Source organism: Gymnoscopelus microlampas, assembly GCF_963454915.1.
Source record: "Gymnoscopelus microlampas genome assembly, chromosome: 20".
NCBI lineage: Eukaryota > Metazoa > Chordata > Actinopteri > Myctophiformes > Myctophidae > Gymnoscopelus > Gymnoscopelus microlampas.
The window spans coordinates 25,798,325-25,818,805 of NC_139957.1; the positions used below are offsets into that span (position 1 = coordinate 25,798,325).

General features: G+C 44.1%; 1 protein-coding gene across 1 annotated transcript in view; it reads left to right on the top strand.

Annotated features, from left to right (window-relative positions):
- Positions 1-20,481, top strand: part of pacrg (PARK2 co-regulated) — a gene marked incomplete at its 5' end in the record, with an annotated part of 168,264 nt that overhangs the window by 77,178 nt on the left and 70,605 nt on the right. The window contains 2 exons of the mRNA XM_084045890.1: positions 5,388-5,559; positions 15,438-15,587. Of these exons, the coding sequence (XP_083902016.1) occupies positions 5,388-5,559; positions 15,438-15,587 (322 nt within the window). The remainder of the gene's footprint in view (positions 1-5,387; positions 5,560-15,437; positions 15,588-20,481) is intronic.

Consider the following 20,481-nt stretch of genomic DNA (forward strand, 5'->3'; position numbering starts at 1 on the left):
CGTCTCCTGTCTCGTTGTTTTCAACACCTCCACATTGGTGACCCCGTGAATACGATTATGTCTAACGATGGACGCACCTCCGTCTCTTGTCTCCTCCACAACGTTACATTAAAATTAAAAGTGAAATCAAATTATGATTCCAACCTCTGAACTCTATGTGTGTATACTTGTAGATCTGCTATTTAATTATATATACTGTACTATACTATCTCTCTCTCTCTCTCCCAATGCCCAAAATAGGGACGGCAGGTTATAAGTGGTTGAAATAGTTCTTTAGGGTATAGACTGCCTCTGAGGAATGAGTGTACCCAAAATACTGATATAGTTACTTAAAAAAATATTCATAACTTTTTGTGTACGGTTGTTGAATATATTGCAATAATAATGTATGGTTGTCACAAAATACCAAGGAATACACCTGGATTTGTCTCACAGTCACAGTACACCAGTGGGTTTGGGAACCACTAACCTAGACCAGTAGTTCCCAAACCTTTTAGCTCGAGACCCAAAAGAGAAATGTGGTGTCTCCCCAGGACCCAAACTATTGAAAATAGCCGATTTACAAGTGCGCAGATCTGCTATTTCACATTTGAAAATCTTTTGAAATTATAATAATTAAAAACTAAATGTAGGAAACTAAGTATAAAGGTATATTTAAAATGGGTCCACAATACAACCCAAAAATGCCTCCCGACCCACAGTTTGGGAAACAGTGATTTAGACAACGCTTTACCTAGTCGACTGTGCTTCATCCTTAATGCAGCGCACCACAGCATCATTAATTAATCATCATTAATCAGAGTGGCTCAGTGGCTCAGGAGGTACAGTGGCCACCTGGGAACCGGAAAGTCCCCTGTTTTGTTCGATTCCCGGCTCCTCCTGGCTTTTTGTGGAAGAGTCCTTGAGCAAGACACTGAATGAACCCTTAACTGCTCCTAAAATAATCACATTAAAAGTGCTGCCTCAGGTGTTAATGTTATAATGTACCGTATTACACTGTGAATGATGTCGGGATTTTCCACACACGCCTCTGACTCTGTGAACATCTTTTCATAATCCTGCCAACGTTACTATGTATACTTTATCATGCCAGTGTATGTGTGCCTTGCGTTCCTGCACAGCTAGCTGCGGCGAATACTCAAAAGGAGTCTGCCCATGGTGACAGCATAATGAATTGCTCTCACAGTGTGAATAGAGCCTTTACGAAGGCCAGATTCTTCTCCTCTTATGGTTAAAGTGACTTCCCGCAGCTCATCAGCTAGCTCTAAATACAGAAGCATACACTGCTGCTAACCCAGGGGGGCTGTATATATTGCCAGCACATATAGCAGACACCACTTAACTGCATCATAACTAAACTGCTAAAGTGATCCACCTCTAAAACTAATTTCCCTGAGGTTCGACAACAGAACTTCATGCTAAACTTAAGGGTTTAGCTAGTCAAATCATTGTGTAGGTTTTGTCTGCTGCCATCTGATAAGTAGCTGTCTTGTGATTGGCTGAAGTGTTATAATATAATGGTATATTGTAGTCCACAGCAATTACCTCAGGAGCAGTAGCTAACGCGCGCGCGCGCGCGCACACACACACACACACACACACACACACACACACACACACACACACACACACACACACACACACACACACACACACACACACACACACACACACACACACACACACACACACACACACACACAGTATGACTTCTCGTCCTCTGTATGGCGGGGTCTCTCTGATTGGCCTGGTAGCTCGGCTACCAGTTATGACTCACACAGCCTGGCAATCTACAGGAACCCACTCTCCTCTCCCTACATTAACACACACTAAGGGTGTGTGCACACATGCATAAACTCTACACCCACCAGAGATATTACATTTTCAACAAACAACCTGCTGTTTTCCTCTCCCTCGGCCCCCTCCGCCCGTCAGGGGGCCGCTAACAATGATCTAATGAGCACTGCCTCTGCTCAGAACGGCTACTGGCTCCTCCTCTGCAGTGGTGGACAGTAGCTAAATACATTTACTTGAGTACTCAACTACATTTCTAGGTAGGGATTCTTGGGAGTCAAACAAAAAAATACATATGAATGAATTAACCACTTCAGGCCAATTTCAAATACTAGAGGCTCTAGACACCTACGTTGCAGTCATAGTGTCGGTATTCCGTCGTATTTTTCAATAGATATGTGTTTTAATGTTTACATCGAGTGTAATACCGGCTTTCACCTGATGCGCCCCGCCACTACCACCCATTGAGGAATACAGGGAACTTCCGACAGAATCCAAGATGAGATTAAACCACATATCTATTGAAAAATATGGACTAATACAGTGCACACAAGTTCCGAATGTCAAGTTAACATCCGTGGCTACAGGGTCAGAACTTTATATGTTTTTTTCCCAACAAAGTACAGGCTTTGCACTGATGTGTGTCCTCCCATTAGCCAATTTTAATATAGGATAGGATAGTGAAAATAGCCGACACATTGTGAGTTTGTAGATCTGCTGTTTTCACTCTTTTTGAAATAATTCTTATTTACCTTTTTTGGGTGGAAATGTTAAAGATGTCAATACAGCAATACATTGATATTAAAAAGAAAATGTCCATTTTCGAATTACGATGTACATGTACTTCGTAATTTGTACTTTTGAATTCTTGAGTATTGACTTGAGTATATATTTTATCCGCCACTGCTCCTCTGCCACCTGCATGCGCTGCTGCTGTAAGCATTGCACTGCTGCTGAGACGCTGACCAAAAGAGACGTCCAGGTCTGTGTCTGTGTCCCAGGGCTAATTGCTGCTACTTGGCTGATAGTCTTTCTTTGCACCGCTCTCATTGACTCCGAGGGCTCCAGGGGGGGTTCCCACAGGCACCCAAAGACAAACAAACCTGGCCGGACAATCGATAACGGATGCAAGAGTTACCGCTCAGCGCGGCCGCTGATTAGGATTCTCTTGGAATTCGTGTGTGCGGGTGCATTGTGTGTGTCGTGTGCGTGTGTGTGCGTTGATTGTCCCCACTCTTTCAGTGCTAACTGGAATCTTCAGCCAGTCCCCGAGTGCTTGTTTATGTGATTTTGATTAAGTGCATCACACAGTTCAGAGCTAGCCGCGCAACAACACTAGACTAATACTCTCAAAGTAATTATTCCCTTGGCATCGCCCAACAACAGCCAAAGTGAGATCCTCACATCCAGCTAGGCCTAGATCTGAGGATTGATAACCTATATCTAGGCCTACAGTGCCAGGCATAGCTGGCATCATTAGTTTTTACACCACAGACCAGCTTCAAATGTCTTCAGTTTTCGTGAATGTTAGCTCGCGTGTTCATCACCATGTGTTTCCAGTCCACTGTGGGACTGCATTGTTAGAGTGGTTTCTGTGGTCAAGAGAAATCCACACAATGCAGCTTGCAGCCTGATATGTCCCTGTACGCCAGTGTGCTGCCACTGGCTAATAAGCAGGGTACAGAGTCATCTCTCCTCTCCTCTCCTCTCCTCTCTTCTCCTCTCCTCTCATGTTTGCTTTTGTTCTCGTCTCCAGCCCGCCTGACTCACAATGATGATCTTGACCAAGCGCAGGGCAAGGTCAAGGTTGGCCAGCAAATTGCCTCAGAGCAATCAGCCGCGTCTCTCTTGTGCTAACAGTGTGAGCTCTCTCTCTCTCTTTCTGTCTCTCTCTCTCTCTCTCTCTCTCTCTCTCTCTCTCTCTCTCTCTCTCTCTCTCTCTCCCCATCTCCATCTCTCTCTGGCCCTCTATCTATCTTTCTCTCTGTGTGTCTGTGTGTTTACCCGTGAGGAGACGCGTGTCAGGAGGGGTTGGCAGGAGGAGGTGGTGGGCAGAGGGGGGAGGGTTGGCGGGGGCTCTGCTGTGCTTTGAAGTCTGGGCTCTGACCGCAGGCTGGAGACTTGAAAGCACCAAGCGATGCTGTCTCGGTGACATTTCAGCACCGACCGGCATAACCTGGCAGGGTGCCTGTGTGCGCGTGTGTGTGAGTGTGTTTATATATCGTTGCTGTCGGGTGGAAACCTTGTATGTCCAAAACGGTTCCTTTCATTATTATAACAAATAAAAAAACATTTCAAAGTAGTGAAAAGCCCATCTACAAGCTCAATGTGTTGCATCGCGGCACATTGTGAGCTTGTAGATCTGCTATTTTCACTACTTTTGTGCGACCCATTGTATGAACTGGGGCATTAATCTATGAAAAAACGTAAAAAGTTGAAATATGGAGATACAAGGTTTCTACCCGACAGCAACGATATATATTTATATATGTGTATTTACAGGGTGTGTGTGCGTGTGCGCGTGCGCGCGTGTGCGTGCGTTTATATATATATATTTATGTATGTGTTTTTGTGTGGACACTGTGTGTGAACAAAGGGGTGTCTCAGCTAGCTTGGACTCAGCTGTCTTGCAGGACGTCTACTGCTGGGGGGCTGTTTGCTTATGATCCCAATGGGACCTGGCTTCCATTACATGAAACAGGACCCCCCCTTCATCCCCCCCCAACCCAACAATAGTGACACAGGGACACAGTGCTGCAGATCATAACCACTTCTGCTATTAAATATACAGTGCGCACACGCACGCGCACGCACACACACACACACACACACACACACACACACACACACACACACACACACACACACACACACACAGTAACCATTATGTCCATAGAAATAAATAGCAACGGCTTCGTAGATGAAGATTCTTTCTCATACATTATGTGCACAAATTAACACTCACTGACTTTTTTGTTGCATTCGCCTACAGGGTTTCCCCACACATAACACACAACACTGCATCAAAGCATGGTCTGTAAACTAGATGAATGTCTTAATCTGGGACTGTGTGTGTGTGTGTGTGTGTGTGTGTGTGTGTGTGTGTGTGTGTGTGTGTGTGTGTGTGTGTGTGTGTGTGTGTGTGTGTGTGTGTGTGTGTGTGTGTGTGTGTTGGAGTGGAGTGTCCCGTCCTGTAAATGGAGTACAACAGGTGTTAATGTGTCAGCACACAGGATGCCACATGTCGCAGTATCATGATCAACCTAACAGCTGTCTCACAATATTGTTTGTGTGTGTGTGTGTGTGTGTGTGTGTGTGTGTGCGCACACGCACGTTTGTGTTTGTGACACATGTAGACTCATAAACGGCTCTAAGGGAAGCTTGGATGAAAATCCAAGGACAAACAAAGACAAAGGGGCAAGGAATGAAAGAAGTATTACTGGCTATAGCTGGTTATTTTTGAGTGCATGTCATTTTGTGTGTGGCCATCACTACAGTACTAATCGTGTGTGTGTGTGTGTGTGTGTGTGTGTGTGTGTGTGTGTGTGTGTGTGTGTGTGTGTGTGCGTGTGCGTGTACTTTGTTACTCTCAGGTTGAGATTGAGAAGCTGGACTACCACCATTACCTGCCTCTGTTTTTTGATGGACTGTGTGAGACAGCCCACCCCTATGAGTTCCTCGCCCGCCAAGGGGTCCACGACATGCTGGAACATGGAGGCACCAAGATCCTACCCGTCATCCCCCAGCTCATTATACCCATCAAGAGTAAGTGCTTGTGCGTTTGTGTCCGTGCGTCCGTGCGTGTGTGTTTGTTGACTGTGTCCATGTGACGAGGTGATGAAAAAAAAAGATTATGTATTTTTTAAGCTTCTGGCAAAACATTGTTTTGGGACGGGCTCTGATCTTTTTAAAATAAATAATTGATTAACTTGAGGCATTCTACACTGAGGCATTAAACACTGCTTTACCTTTTTATTTGTCAGTTCCCCATCCATGCTTGCAGCATACTTCAAACGAGGTTGAATTGGTTTCGGCTTGCCGAAACCAAACAAGTTCTCTGCAGACAATTTGTTTTTTTGTATTCTTAATGCGGCTCTGCTTTGAGTGCTGAACGTTAGACCCCGCCCACTGTGTGCAGTGCTATGAGGGTGAATTTGACATCTGGATGTGATTGCAGAAATAAAACAAAATATATTAACATTGGTTTCATTTGCGGTGCTGTTTGGCTAATTTGAAAATCTTGGACATGCCCGAAAATAACTTTGCGAAGGGAATGTTTTTTTTTACATTTTCTCTGCAATTAGGTCATTATGATGACCCCCCGCAAACGTAATTTCCGCAAGTACATTGCAGCCTTAAGCGTGTACTCACCTGTTTCACACCCTTGTGCTGCAAACGGAATATAACATTCCTATAGTGACAAGCGGTTGTGTGATGATGATGAGTCCTAAAATGGCCTTGTAGTCATACTGCTCCTATTATTACATTAACCTAGGGGGTGAAGTGTCCTTGTTTTCTTCGTGTTAGCCCGGAAGATCCTGGCTCCAAAACAAGTCCTGATAAGCTGCCATGAATGTGAAGTATTGCTACATATAACCGTGTCACAGTGTTATGGCCTGCTGGCCACGCATGCACACGCACACGCACACGCACACGCACACACACACACACACACACACACACACACACACACACACACACACACACACACACACACACACACACACACACACACACACACACACACACACACACACACACACACACACACACACACAGTTGGCAGAGGCGGGCGGGTAGAAAGGTCATGTCCCAGGGTGGCTTCAAAAATAGACATCAGAATTTAGACTGAAGTGAACAGCTTGAAGCTCCTTATGTGATAAAGTCCATGAAGGAGACGGTGCTTCCTTACACAATACACACATGGGTTCAGAGAATATGTCTAGGTTTGAAAATATCGACATGCACACACACACACACACACACACACACACACACACACACACACACACACACACACGCACACACACACATGCGCACAGACTGTCTTTTGTTTGGCGCCGCTGCCAACTGGAGTGTCAGTTTCAAAGTGGGAGCCGTTAAGTGGCGCCCAGCGAGGCTGGGATTGTGTTCACGTCATGGGCAGTTGGCTGTGTGTGTGAGAGGGTGTGTGTGTGTTTGAGCGTGAGTGTGTGAGTGTCAGACGTCTGTGCAGGCAGAGGGGCGGAACGGCCAACACCAGGCTGGGTGTGTTGGAGACACAGAGCCATGCTGACAGACTGACCCTGGCAGCGTGCGCTCCCTGGGCGGGACAGCAGTAAACTCTGTTACAACACTGCATGCTGTTCTGAACACACACATGGCGAGGTCTTGGCCACAGCACCAAGATCACTGTTCATTCTTTGGCTCACGGCCGTGTCGCTCGCAGAGAATTGCTATTGTTCTAATGAGACGCAATGCGTTATTTCCCGACACGGTCGTATTGCAAGGTATGAATTGGCCTCATCCCATTTACAGAATGTTTTTCAGCGCCGATATGAGTGTGTTCACCTTTTGCACGTATTTTATTCATATTCACACCTTTCGCATACATTTTTATGTCAAATTGATCACGTCCACTTCAGTGTGGGTGCGTGTGTGTGTGTGTGTGTGTGTGTGTGTGTGTGTGTGTGTGTGTGTGTGTGTGTGTGTGTGTGTGTGTGTGTGTGTGTGTGTGTATGTATGATCAGTCATCTCATGCTCATGCGATGAGCTTATCTGTGGTGCTCTGCAACACAGTAGCTTTTACACCACATATGCCAGCCTCATCATTTGGTCTGACATTTTGCAATATTTCAAAATGCCTGATGTCCTCCATGCCCTTCGTCAAATAGCCCAACAACACACACACACACACACACACACACACACACTCAATTTGACATTATGCACAGTGACGGGCTCGCTCGCTCTCTCACACACAGATACTAGTTTCTAATTCCTCAGCCCTCAGCAGTTTTGGCCGTTCTTGCCTTTGGGAGGCCAGTCTAAAGGTGAAAACACACACCTAGCACTGATAATGGAATTTTAAATGGCCCTGGTCCTTATTAGCTTCTTGGTTTATTAAAAATCAGGCCCGTTTGCCATCCACAAGGCAGAGCCGCCAGTCCGTGTCTCTGTTGCAGATTAATTACTTTTCCACGGGGCTGGAGAGAAAAGGAGGAGGGATGGAGGGAAGAGGAGGAAAGTAAAAAGACGTCTGCAATCTAAAATGGGAAGATATATATATTCATATATATATCTTTTTCTCCTCCTCTGACGTTAATACATCTTCAATGTGACTGGGGGGCTCTTATCTGTCTGAGCGACTGAGTCACGTCAGGCCCCGGTGCATTTAGATGATGACTCCCGGTCACCCGATGAGAATACACAATGAAGACGACTTTGCCTCACTTCAGTTCACAGGCACTCCCAGGGCCGCTGTGAGACCAAACCAACTCACGTTGCATGTCCTTTTTTTTCTTTGCCAACATAATAGGGACCAACACTGGTGTAGGAGAAAGAGTATGGGGGTAAATAATGTGAGTTTGAGGTTTGGTGTAAAAGTATATGAGTAACTCTCCAAAATGATATAGCCCAGCTTCAACAAAATTACTTCTTCTTTTTTTTCTTTCTGCACAACATTTCATTGCACATCACCTTACCGTTGTTGACCTTTATCATCATTGACCTGGGGGATTTGGGGTAGCATTTGTTTGGAATGAAGCTTATCACAGAAAAACAAAGCAATTTTGTGTAATCCAGTCAGTAGAAAGTGCAAAAAATATCAAAACAAATTATTTTGGATGTAGATTCAGGTAACACTTTAGAATAACTCCCATATAAATAGTTAATTGATCATTCACAAGCTATTAGTACAATATTTACTGTACTAATGTTAAGTATTTGTTAATAAACAAAAATAAATGCAGCCAACTAATCTTACTATTTTAACATCAAAAGGCAACACCAGAGCCCTCTTTTCAGACACATACTGTCACCCAGCACCCTCCCTGCACCTACAACTGGCCTCATCTGGCCTTCCATCAGGAGACCTGTCTAAACACAATTTAATATATGCTATTCTTTTTATTTTTCTTGTTACTACAATGTCGAGGAGCTGAAACAAAAGAAATTGACTCTTGTGTGGTCTGCATATGAGATGAACAAATAAACTCTTGAATATTGAAGATGTGAGTAACAAATCAGTATTTAAAGTTAGTAAGGCAATAGCATATAGCTTATAGACCTTAATAGGACATTATTCTAAAGCTCTAAACTCTTCCTCATCAAATTAGGATCAGTCGAACAGGACTATTGTGACTTTAGGATAAAGCCATAAAGACGGTCGGGATTTGCGTGCTTCCTTAAATAGGATGGAGGATTCTGAGCCATGCTCCTACTGAGCCTCAGTAGATTGGCATAACGTTTGTTCAGCCTCAAACCAAAATGAGAGTTTCATTACGAGACGATCCTCCGTTACGCTGCTTCGCTGGAACAGCTCCTTCTGATCTGGAAAGTGTATTTATACATGGAATGAGAGCAATTCACAGCTAAACTCTCCGATGTGACACCCCTACCTGTGACATTTCACAGTAGAGCAGAATACAAGGTCACCGTTGTTTTACTTTCACGCTGAATATGGAGCAGGCCTCGGCGTGAATAGATGATTACTTTATTCATCCCGATGCAGGGGTTTTGTACTGACGTTAATACATCCAACTCTCAGCCGCCTCCTCGCCCCCCCATCTCTTCTCCTTTTGCGTTGAGACGAGAGTGCCGATGAATAATTGAACAGTCCCGCGGTCCAAATGTCACAGCAGGGAAAATTGTTTGCGCTGGTCTGTAATTAGAATTTCATTGTTTGTTATGTAGGTCTGAAATTCCTGTCATTCCACATTCCACCTTATCTGGATGATGGCAGATGTATCTGTGCTTTCCGCTCTGGGCAGACACCCGGGCAGAGATGGGGAGATGGTGTCAGACACAATGTGTGTGCTCATCCAGAACGGCTAAAATGGCTGTGCCATTTGCACACGACATGCACACACACACACACACACACACACACACACACACACACACACACACACACACACACAGTGTTTCTTAATTCTGTCTAGGTTCAACAAACAAAAGTTGATGTCTGAAAGGGAAAGCGACATTAATATCCACCAGCTTCTAGCAAAGCAAATGCACACACTGTTAAAGTGTATTATGTGTGGTGCTAAAAGCTATTAATTGTATCTATATCTCCTATCCCTAGTCTAGCTGGGGCTGTGACAACAAAGGCGCGGTGACCCCTGAGCTTGACTTTAGACAGCTACTGTATAGGAGCCCCATGTCAGTCGACCTGAGGTTGCTCTTTGTAGGAAGCTAGGGGTTAAAGGTTCAGCAGTGTAGGGGTGGCAGCCATTTTAAGAGCTTTGTAAATAATCAGGAGAACCTTCAAATCCACTCTAAACAGTACTGGCAACCAGTGGAGAGAGGCCAGGACAGGGGTAATATGGTCCCTCTTCCTAGTACCCCTCAAGAGCCTGGCTGCGGCATGTTTGGGCCAGTTGTCGGCTGGAGAGGGAGGATTGACTAATTCCAGTGCACAGGGTATTGCAGTAATCCAAGTGGGATGATATGAGGGCGTGGATGACTTTCGCAAGGTCTTAGACAGAGAGAAACTACTTTATCTTGGTGATAGTTTGAATCTGGGGGGGGGGGGGGGGGGGAAGAATGCAGAATCAATTAACACACCAAGGTTTTTGGCATGGGGTTTGGACCAGGGTAGCAGGTATATAGTATGAAGGGAAAATCAACTAAGTGTCTTAGTAAGGTGTTGGGCCACCACAAACCACCACAAATGACATTCTATCATTTGATGCTTTGATGATGGTCAAATGATCAAAATACAAAACACTAGCCACTCGAAGAGTGTTTGTGCTTGAAGTAGTCTCTTAGATCTTTTCCTCTTATCACCTTGATCCTAAATCCAGGCCAAAGCTGCTCAACATTTGTATACATGCTACAGAGCATGATAGGATGTTAATTGCTTACCAGTAATGCAGACAACCTTTATGGATGCAGATGCATCGCTATGTTTCTCCACTCAGTTTCTCATGTTTCTCCTTTAATTTGCCACCTGTTGCGATGTAGTGACTGTATACAATCCATATCCATGGTAGCAACAAGCCCTCGTCTTCATTCAATCACTTTCGCTTTCACTTTGTGTTGCCTGCTTTTTATAAGCGACTTTTGGGCTTGTTTGGCGCTTGTTTTGGGCTTGTTTTGGGCTTGTTTGGCGCTTGTTTTGGGCTTGTTTTGACCTGGCTGCTTATTTCTCTTCTCTCTTAAAATCTGGCAACACTGGCGCTGCCTGACGTAAAATGGCGTAATATTAAAATACTACAAACGCACGCACGGCGAGATTTCGTGCTTTTTAAAAGCTATAATAGGCCTATAGATAGATATCATTAATTTAATTTCTTCATTATTTCTTAATGTATTTATTATTAATTAATTCATAATTATATTTGATTGACCCAAATCCACCCAAACTGCAGTTATCCGCGGCAACCGCGGCTAAAACTGTGATCCGCGCATCTCTAATATATATATATATATATACAGTAGTAAAGTGCACATGTAACCTGCCAGCCTCTAACAGCATGGGTGACTTTCTACATAGGGTACCCATCTCCTTTTAGTACGTGCTGCCATGTTCCATGCAGCTTGTGCCTGAGACTGAAGGTGACATTTTACCTTACTGCGTTTGATGTTATGCGTGCACACCACCTCCCCAGAGCAGAGTGTTTTTCCTCTGTCTCACGTCACCCGCTTTGCCCAGCCTCCGTGGTGTGAATGTGTAGGTATGTGCGTTTGTGTCTGCCTACAGTACAGTACATGTGTGTGTGTGTGTGTGTGTGTGTGTGTGTGTGTGTGTGTGTGTGGGTGCGGGTGCGGGTGCGTGTGTGTGTGTGTGTGTGTGTGTGCCCTCATGAATGTGACATCCTTGCATTTTCATATGAGCTGCTTTAACACAGGCCCTGGGTGATGCACGCTCCACACTGCTCCCTGAGTGCTGTCATACACAAATACTTTGGAGTTGTTGCTCCATTGCTCTCTCTCTCTCTCTGTGTCTTACTTTATCTCTTCCATCTCTCACTCTCTTACTTTCTCTCTTCCATCTCATTCTCTCTCTCTCTCTCTCTCTCTCTGTCTGTCTCTCTCTCTCTCTCTTTTACTTTCTCTCTTCCACTCTCTCTCTCTCTATCTCTCTCTCTCTCTCTCTCTCTCTCTCTCTCTCTCTCTCTCTCTCTCTCTCTCTCTCTCTCTCACACACACTCTGTCTCACTCTCTTACTTTCTCTCTACCATCTATCTCTCCCCCCCTCTCTCTCTCTCTCTCTGTTGCCTGCTATCATAATTCATTTGCTTCCTCAGTGTCTGCCACAGGCTCTCTGTGTCTCACACTCGTAGCTGTTCTTTTCTTTGTTTTGACGCTTTCTTTTGAAATGCCTTTTTTTCCCCTACTTCTCAGCTGCAATGTATGAGCTTGTAATGCAACTCCGCTGTCGTTACTTTGTGGATTATATATTCTTCAAACAACTATGTAAGCTTCCATGGAGAGATGAATGTGCGCTTCACCAAAGCCTTTTACAAAAACCTGTGGTCAATATAGGCGTCGGCACAAAAATAATTGTCAGATATTAGCTAACCTCCTGCAGTCGCCGACAACGTGTTTTTACGCTGTGCCTCTGCTGGAGGTGAGCAGTCTAGAAATGAGTATTTGAGTCAGTCAGTCTGTCAGTGTGTGCCCGGGAATAATCTCACAAACCGCTGGACAAATTAGCACCAGAATTCTTGTGCACACTGTCAGTAGGCCAAGGAAGTAACTCCCCACATTTGGGTTCATATACGTTCTATATTTTGTGAAATATTTTACTTAAATGTTATAATGGAAGTCGGATTGGGCTGAAACCTTGCCCAAATATGCAGTTACTAATAGAGGTTCGGTCCGCTACGCAGCCCTCACATCTAGAGTTCGGCCCTCACACCTGCACCGTATGTCGCACCGCCAATCCGACGGATATGTCTGAGTCATAGTGTTGGAGTACCCGTTGTACCCGTCTGTCTGTGTCCCTTTAGTGCCCATATATAGAGAGATATCTGTATCTGTCTGTCTACTTGTGTCCCTTTTATGCCCATATATGGAGATATCTGTATCTTCAGTCCTTGTCCCTTTTATGCCCATACAGTATTATGGGTATCCCTGATGTCATCAGTATATGCCAATATATTGCCATAGTGTCTGGGCTTGCATGTCTGAGTACCCGTTGTACCCGTCTGTCTGTGTCCCTTCTGTGCCCATATATAGAGATTTCTGTATGTCTGTCTACCTCTGTCCCTTTTATGCCCATGTATGGAGATCTCTGTATCTGTAGGTCCATGTCCCTTTTATGTCCATATTATGGAGATCCCTGATGCCTAACCTGGATCTCCATGTATGACTATATATGAGCGTATTGGGTTTGTTTATGGTTATATCTGAGTTTATAGTAACATACCTATATATGGGCGCATCTGGTTTGTTTATGGTTATGTCTGAGTCAGAGTGACGTGCCCCCCCCCCCATTAGTCAATTTTAATGTAGAATATATCTCAAACTATCTCTGCATCCGTCTCTCTCCCTCTTCCCCTCTTTCTCCAACATCCTACTCCTTTGTTCCCTCTATCAGTGGGAGAAGGGAGTTAAGTGCAGCTGTGGGCCAAATTGCTCGGTGATTGGCTCTCACTTATACTGCTGCTTCCCCAGTGCCTTTCCTCGCTATAGGGCAGAAACCTTGTATGTCCAAAACCGTTACTTACAGGAAATGGAAGAATAACCTGTGTTCCAATGGATCCGATGTAGTTATTATTTAGTCACAAGCTCATGTTAAACTCATTGTATAACTATGTATAAAACCCTCTGAAATACTTAACTTCTTTCAACCTGGCTTCCATATTTTGGGCAAATCATTAAAAAACAAACATAAAAAACATAAAAAACATAAAAAGAATGCTCAGAAATGTTAGAGAAAAATAGCAAAAATAGCTGAAATACAAACATATTGTGAGCTTGTGTACCGGCATTTTTTGCCATTTTGAATGATACATGTGATATGATGCAATATAAAATCCTGGGGGGGGGATAAAAAAAGACAAAATATTGAGATACATGGTTTTTGCCCGACATCCATGTTTTGAAATCGCTGATTGCAGCCAAGTCTAAATCAAAGACCAGCTAGGCTATGAAAGAAAAGGCTTTCACCAGAGGAAAGAATAAATGGATTATGACTCATGTGTATCTGTTGTTACGCTATGTACACAGAATGTCTTTACTGTGCACTGTTGCATTCATCTACACACAGTTACACTACGCCTCAGCTTTGATAAACTGCATCTGAACATTATGTATCACTAAATACCCCACTGGAGTGTACTTTTTCTTAAAAACATGGTTGCATCTGTTTGCAAATACGCTACAACCAAACACCTATTCCAATGTTTCCCAGACGTTCATTTGCTGTGGCTAGGGCTGGGCAAGTAACCAAAATGATATAATAATAATAATAATAGTCCCCACAGGGATATTCGTCTTCACAGTCTGTTCAACAGAAAAACACATACTGTAACCAAACAGCACAAAACAACATAGCACACAACACAACACCAAGACAATACTATACATACTACTGTATCCCCACTATACACACACACACACACACACACACACACACACACACACACACACACACACACACACACACACACACACACAAAATAAAACATCCTATCGGCAGTTTGTTTAATGCGGCAATGGCTGAGGGGACAAAACCTGCTAAAACCTTTTCCCACTTCAAGGTTCTGTATCTTCGTCCAGATGGCATGAGTTCTGTATCTTCGTCCAGATGGCATGAGTTCTGTATCTTCGTCCAGATGGCATGAGTTCGAAGTAGCGATACATGGAATGATCAGTGTCTTTTGTTATTGTAAGTGCTAAGCGTGTGATGGCCTTATTGCTCATATTGGTGTGGGAAGTCCGCTAATCTTGGAAGCAATACGGGTAATACTTAAAAGTTTGTTTATGTTAGACATACAAATATAGTGAAAAAAACATGGGGAACAATACAATAGAACAGGTTGAATATTGCTTTTGTACAGTAATAACAGAAGATATCGAAAACGACATTTAGAACCTCTAACCGATTTAATCTTAAGCATAATATATATATATAATATATTATATATGTTCATATATAAGAAGAAACATATGTATATATATATATATATATATATATATATATATATATATATATATATATATATATATATATATATATATATATAATGTTTCTTCTTATATATGAACAAATCAACAAAATAAATCAATTGACCAAATCGATTAGTCTAATTAAACATCTAGATAATAAGCTCACACTTATATTAATTTGACTGACACTTAGCTTAATTAACAAACTCAACGCATCGCTAGCTTGTAGGCTTGTAGGCAAGAGATTTCAAGCCATATCGCAAACCCTACTTGTGGCCCCAGCACAAGCTCATTCTCATGATTTGTGACCGTTTGACCTCCAGATGCCTTGAACACGAGGAACCGGCAGGTGATCTGCACCACACTGAAGATACTGCAGCACCTGGTTGTGTCTGGAGACATGGTGGGACAAGCCCTGGTACCTTACTACAGACAGATGCTCCCAATCCTCAACATCTTCAAGAACATGAACAGTGAGTCCAGAACAGAAGCTCCGCTGTTAAATAAACCTTTTCATCATTTTAACTGATGCACGCACAGCCACAATGGGGCAAAATGGGCATTCTTTCATGTTTCTTCTACTTTATACATCCTATTTGACAGTGATGCTACATTTTTTCCTTCCTTTCTGCTGTCAGTTAGTCAAGGTTGCATTGTGTCGCTGTGTGTTGTCCAGTGTTGCATAGTGCTGCTGTGTGTTGTCCCAGGGCTGCATTGTGTTGCCGTATGCTGTTGAGAAGGAGACCGTGTCCTTGCTTTCCACCTGGGTGACACCAGGTGCCGAGGAGATGGCCGTCAGATAGGCAGGGTTCTTTGTGTTGCCCTGTCAAAGCGCTTAGCACGGCATGGCGCAGCTCGAAACCATGCAACGCACCCGCCATTGAGGACTTAAAAGGCTTCAGCCGAGCCCCCGAACACCATTCACCAGCGCAGTCAGTGGGATGTGAGGACATTGTGAATCAATCACTTAAACACAGGCTTTAACAGAGGGCTAACACAAGGCTTTAGTCTCTTAATCAATATCCAATTTGAATCTCTTGTCCCTTTAATTCGCTTACATTATCTGTTGCTATTTTTTGTGTGGCCTAAAATAAGGAGAGAGAGCAGAAAAAAGATAGCAGGGGTAAGACAAAGGGAGGAGAAACAAAAGCCTGCCTTATTAGCACAGGGCCTTATGCAAATCTCCTCTGTAAATTAGCTGTCAAATCAATCCCCTAAACCATTTTGAAGCACAGGGCTTCTGTGGCACGGCACAGGCTCAGCGGTTGGCCGGAGAACCCCACCAGGAATAGTTTATGTCTGCCTGATAGTTACCGTGTGTCTGTCTGTCTGCCTGTCCGCCCTCTTGTCTCCCTGCCTCAGGCGAACATCGATTAACCCTGTGCCAACCTCTCACCTGGCAGCCCCCCCCCCCCCCCCCGCTTGCATGCTGACCTCTCCTAGAGAGAGAGGCCACTGCACTGGGAAAAGATCCATACAGTTGGCACAGGGCACAGCCTGTGTGACCTGCTTACCAAGCACAGTGCTTCCCTTCCACCACAGTTATTCAAAGAACCACTTGCTCGAATTTCTGCTTTAGTATAGTACGATTGCGCGGTGTGGATCATGTGACACAGGTTCCGAAGCAGACTGGTTGAGCCACCGGGAGTTCTAATGGGTCCTGTTTTATTCGAGGTTACAAAACATACAAAAAAAAACCACTTATTATGCTGCATTCACACGGGCAGATTAAAAGATACAAAAATGCACAGCGTCTTTGTCGCTGTGTCGCTTTGTATCTGTGTTGCTCAACGCGGTCGGGGACGTCATCAAACGTGCGGACATCGGAGCTACAGTTGTAGTTTTGTATCTTTATCTGGAAGTTGAACCCTGCTCAACTTGAATTTGTAGCTTTGTATCTTTGTCGCTAGAGCTACAGCTACAAACGTCTGATGTATCTTTGTATCTTCATGACGCTGGTTTCCATTGAAAATGAATGGTAGCAAGTATCTTTTTATCTGCCCGTGTGAACACACCATTAGGACTTCAACATACATGAAATACAATGTTTGTTATTTCACAGTGTCATTGTTTTAGCAGTGAGGTCTGTTTAGAAAATGTCTCCAATCCCCCACGCTTGACATTTCGATGCCAGTGCTACCGTTCAATTTAAGATTATGTGCTTTTTTTTATCATTGTTACGAAGTACGACTTTCACATAAACAACCACATGATAAAAAAGCTACGAGTCTCTGCCTTTTACGAAATGCTAAGCTTGTAAATTCTCTGTTCCGCTGCCATCTACTGTAAATATTGAGTCAACATAGATAACCTGATGACTGGGCCATCAAGTTAGCTGTCATCAGTGATCTAAATATGTGATTTGCTGCACTGACATATCTTAACATTCCATACATCTATCTCTCTCTCTCTCTCTCTCTCTCTCTCCATACAGCATCTCTACAATATATCAGCTCACAGAGCAGTGTCTATTATCCAACGTGTCGTTACAACACCTCAGTTTTTTTCCCACGCAAGTTTTCTACTGTCTCAACTCCAGCCAGCCAAGCGGCAGACAGACACCATCATTGTGCAGAACCACGGCGGGAGACACTGAGAGCCGTGTAGTAGTGTGCCGTAATCTCTCTCTTTAGCTCGCCCATGCACACTATAAATCACACAGCCTTCATGGGATTCCTCTTTCTTCTCCCCTAGCCACAACAGAACCACTGTCCACTGTGCCCTGTGCGCGTGTGTGCGTGTGTGTGTGTGTGTGTGTGCGTGCGTGCTTGCGTGCGTGTGTGTGTGTGTGAATAGTGCATGTGAATAGACACGTTGTTTCCCCGTACACTGCAAAATCCTGAATGTTATTTTCACTCCGAGAATGTGCGAGTGCAACCATTCGAACACTTAAAAGAACACTGAGGACTTCAATGTGTACGCAGATGTTGGCTTCAATATGAAAGTGTCAGCTCTCGTTCTTTGCACACCTCTCTCAGACACACACACACACACACACACACACACACACACACACACACACACACACACACACACACACACACACACACCACCTTACTATGCTGTCCCGGCCAATTACACGGCCTGGCTCCATCCATGCCATCCCGGTTCTAAGGGCCGTGAATCAACAGGCTGACAGCAGGGGGCCGTGAGCTATACACTGAGATATTACAGACTGTTCCATCATGGGACATGTCCTCAAGGCTCCTCTCACGCTGCACCCCCACACCCCACCCCACTGTATCTGCTGAACGCTGAGACAGGGTTGCGACCTGTTAAGATTGGCCTGTGTGTAAGGCTTATCTGAGGCATTAGTCCAGGGTCAAAGACGGTGCTTACTGGCATCTCTATGGACAGACCCTCAGGGGTCCTTCCACAGATGCTCGTTTCGGCCTCTGACTCAAGGAATGTGCTTTAATACACCCACAAGTGTATTAGCCTCCCTATACCACCGCACAAGTGTATTAGCCTCCCTATACCACCGCACAAGTATATTAGCACAACTAGGAGCAAAGCAATTGATCCATTTATCAGTGCGGCAAATCTGAGTGTGAAACAAATCTGGGTGTTTAACCACTTAAACCCTATATACTTCATTGACCGGAGTTCCCTGGGGGTCTATTCTAGGCCCCCTTCTTTTAATCTCTTTGCCGGAAATAGCCAATCTACAAGCTCACAATCTACAAGTGGTGAGCTTGCTGTGAGCTTGATATTTTTTTGTTCACCCCAGATTAAAGCCTGAAGCATACTACAAACGACGGTGAACTTTTTTCGGCTTGGTCAGAGCCTCCCGAACTGAAGAATGTTTGGCGAGGATGAAAGTGTTTTATACTTGCTGCGGCTCCACTCTCCAGTTCTGAACGTTACACTCGCCGCCCACTGTATACACGGCTGGAACAATGATTTTACCTCAGATCCTCGCTGTTTGTTTACATCAACCTCCGGCATGCTTTGACATAATTTGTCTCCGAGATTTCACAGTTTCTGGCGACACACACAGTGGATAAAGTGTGTGCTAGCTGTCTCCATTAATTAATTGCCATCTGGTTGTATTTTTGTAGTCGCTCAAAGAGGCATTATAGAGGTTTGCACCTCCTAACATCCTGTACATTACTGACAAATTGCGGAAAGCAAACAATATAAAACACAGGTGCATTGAGTGTCTGACCAATCACACTCGATGTTCAGCTAATGGAGGTGTTCGGCTAGTTAGAAAATCTTGGAGGTGAACAACTGCCGAACCAAACGTCAGCAATGTACTGCCAAAGTTCTGAAGACATCATTTTGCACTTATTGACGTGCCGAAGTTGAAAAAAAGGTCATGTTCGGTTTGGGTATGCTGCAGCCTTAAGGTTGAAGTGGTTAATTCATGGCAGTGAGCTGGCATTCCACATACACAGTAATGCTTCATTCTGAAATGAGTAATGATGAGTGATCATTCTTGACGCAATCCTTTGTCTCCTGAATCAGCTCTCCCTGCTATTGTTTGCTTTCTGGCTTGCTACGCATGTGTGAGAGTAAGTGTGCATGTACTACAAACATTGTTTTGTTTGGTGTGTGTGTGTGTGTGTGTGTGTGTGTGTGTGTGTGTGTGTGTGTGTGTGTGTGTGTGTGTGTGTGTGTGTGTGTGTGTGTGTGTGTGTGTGTGTGTGTGTGTGCACACACACGTGTGTTCCAAGGTACAGGATGGTGCAGGAATTCTTCCAATGTGATTTGCACGGCTCTCTTGTTTGCTCGCTGTGATGAATCTTATCCTTAATGAAAGGCAACAATGTTCCTTATAAGCGAGAGATGTGCTCCCTCATCCAGCAAATTCCTCTGTGCTGAAAGGACGTAAGAAGCTCTGTTCTCACATATGTCATGTAAAGACAGAGGACACGTTGCACAACACTCAAGGCCGATTTGGTATCCGTTGGGCAATTGTGATTGTCAAGTCTTCTCCGGACTTGGGTGGTCGGCTGTGATTTTATTGTTTGATACGATTTCAAATATCTCTTAATGCATCCCAGTGCACAGAAGACAATTCTAGACCAGGGGTTCACAAACCTTTTCAGCTCGAGACCCAAGAGTACTTGACAGTGAAAACACATTATGAATAAACCACTTGAGCCCCGTTTCAAAAATAGTGAAAACAGATGATGAGCTCACAACGTATTGCATTGTGAGCTAGTAGATCTATTTCTCTATTTTTTAAAAACGTTTTAGTACATTTCTGGGAAATGCTTTTTTATTTCTGATTTTGTTTTTGTTCCTTGTTTGGGGCGGGGGTCCATGACCCAAAATGGGTGGTGACCCTATGTTTGGGAAACACTGTTCTAGACCATTAGGGACATACTGTGTACAATTAGGCTGGGATAAGCGTCTTTT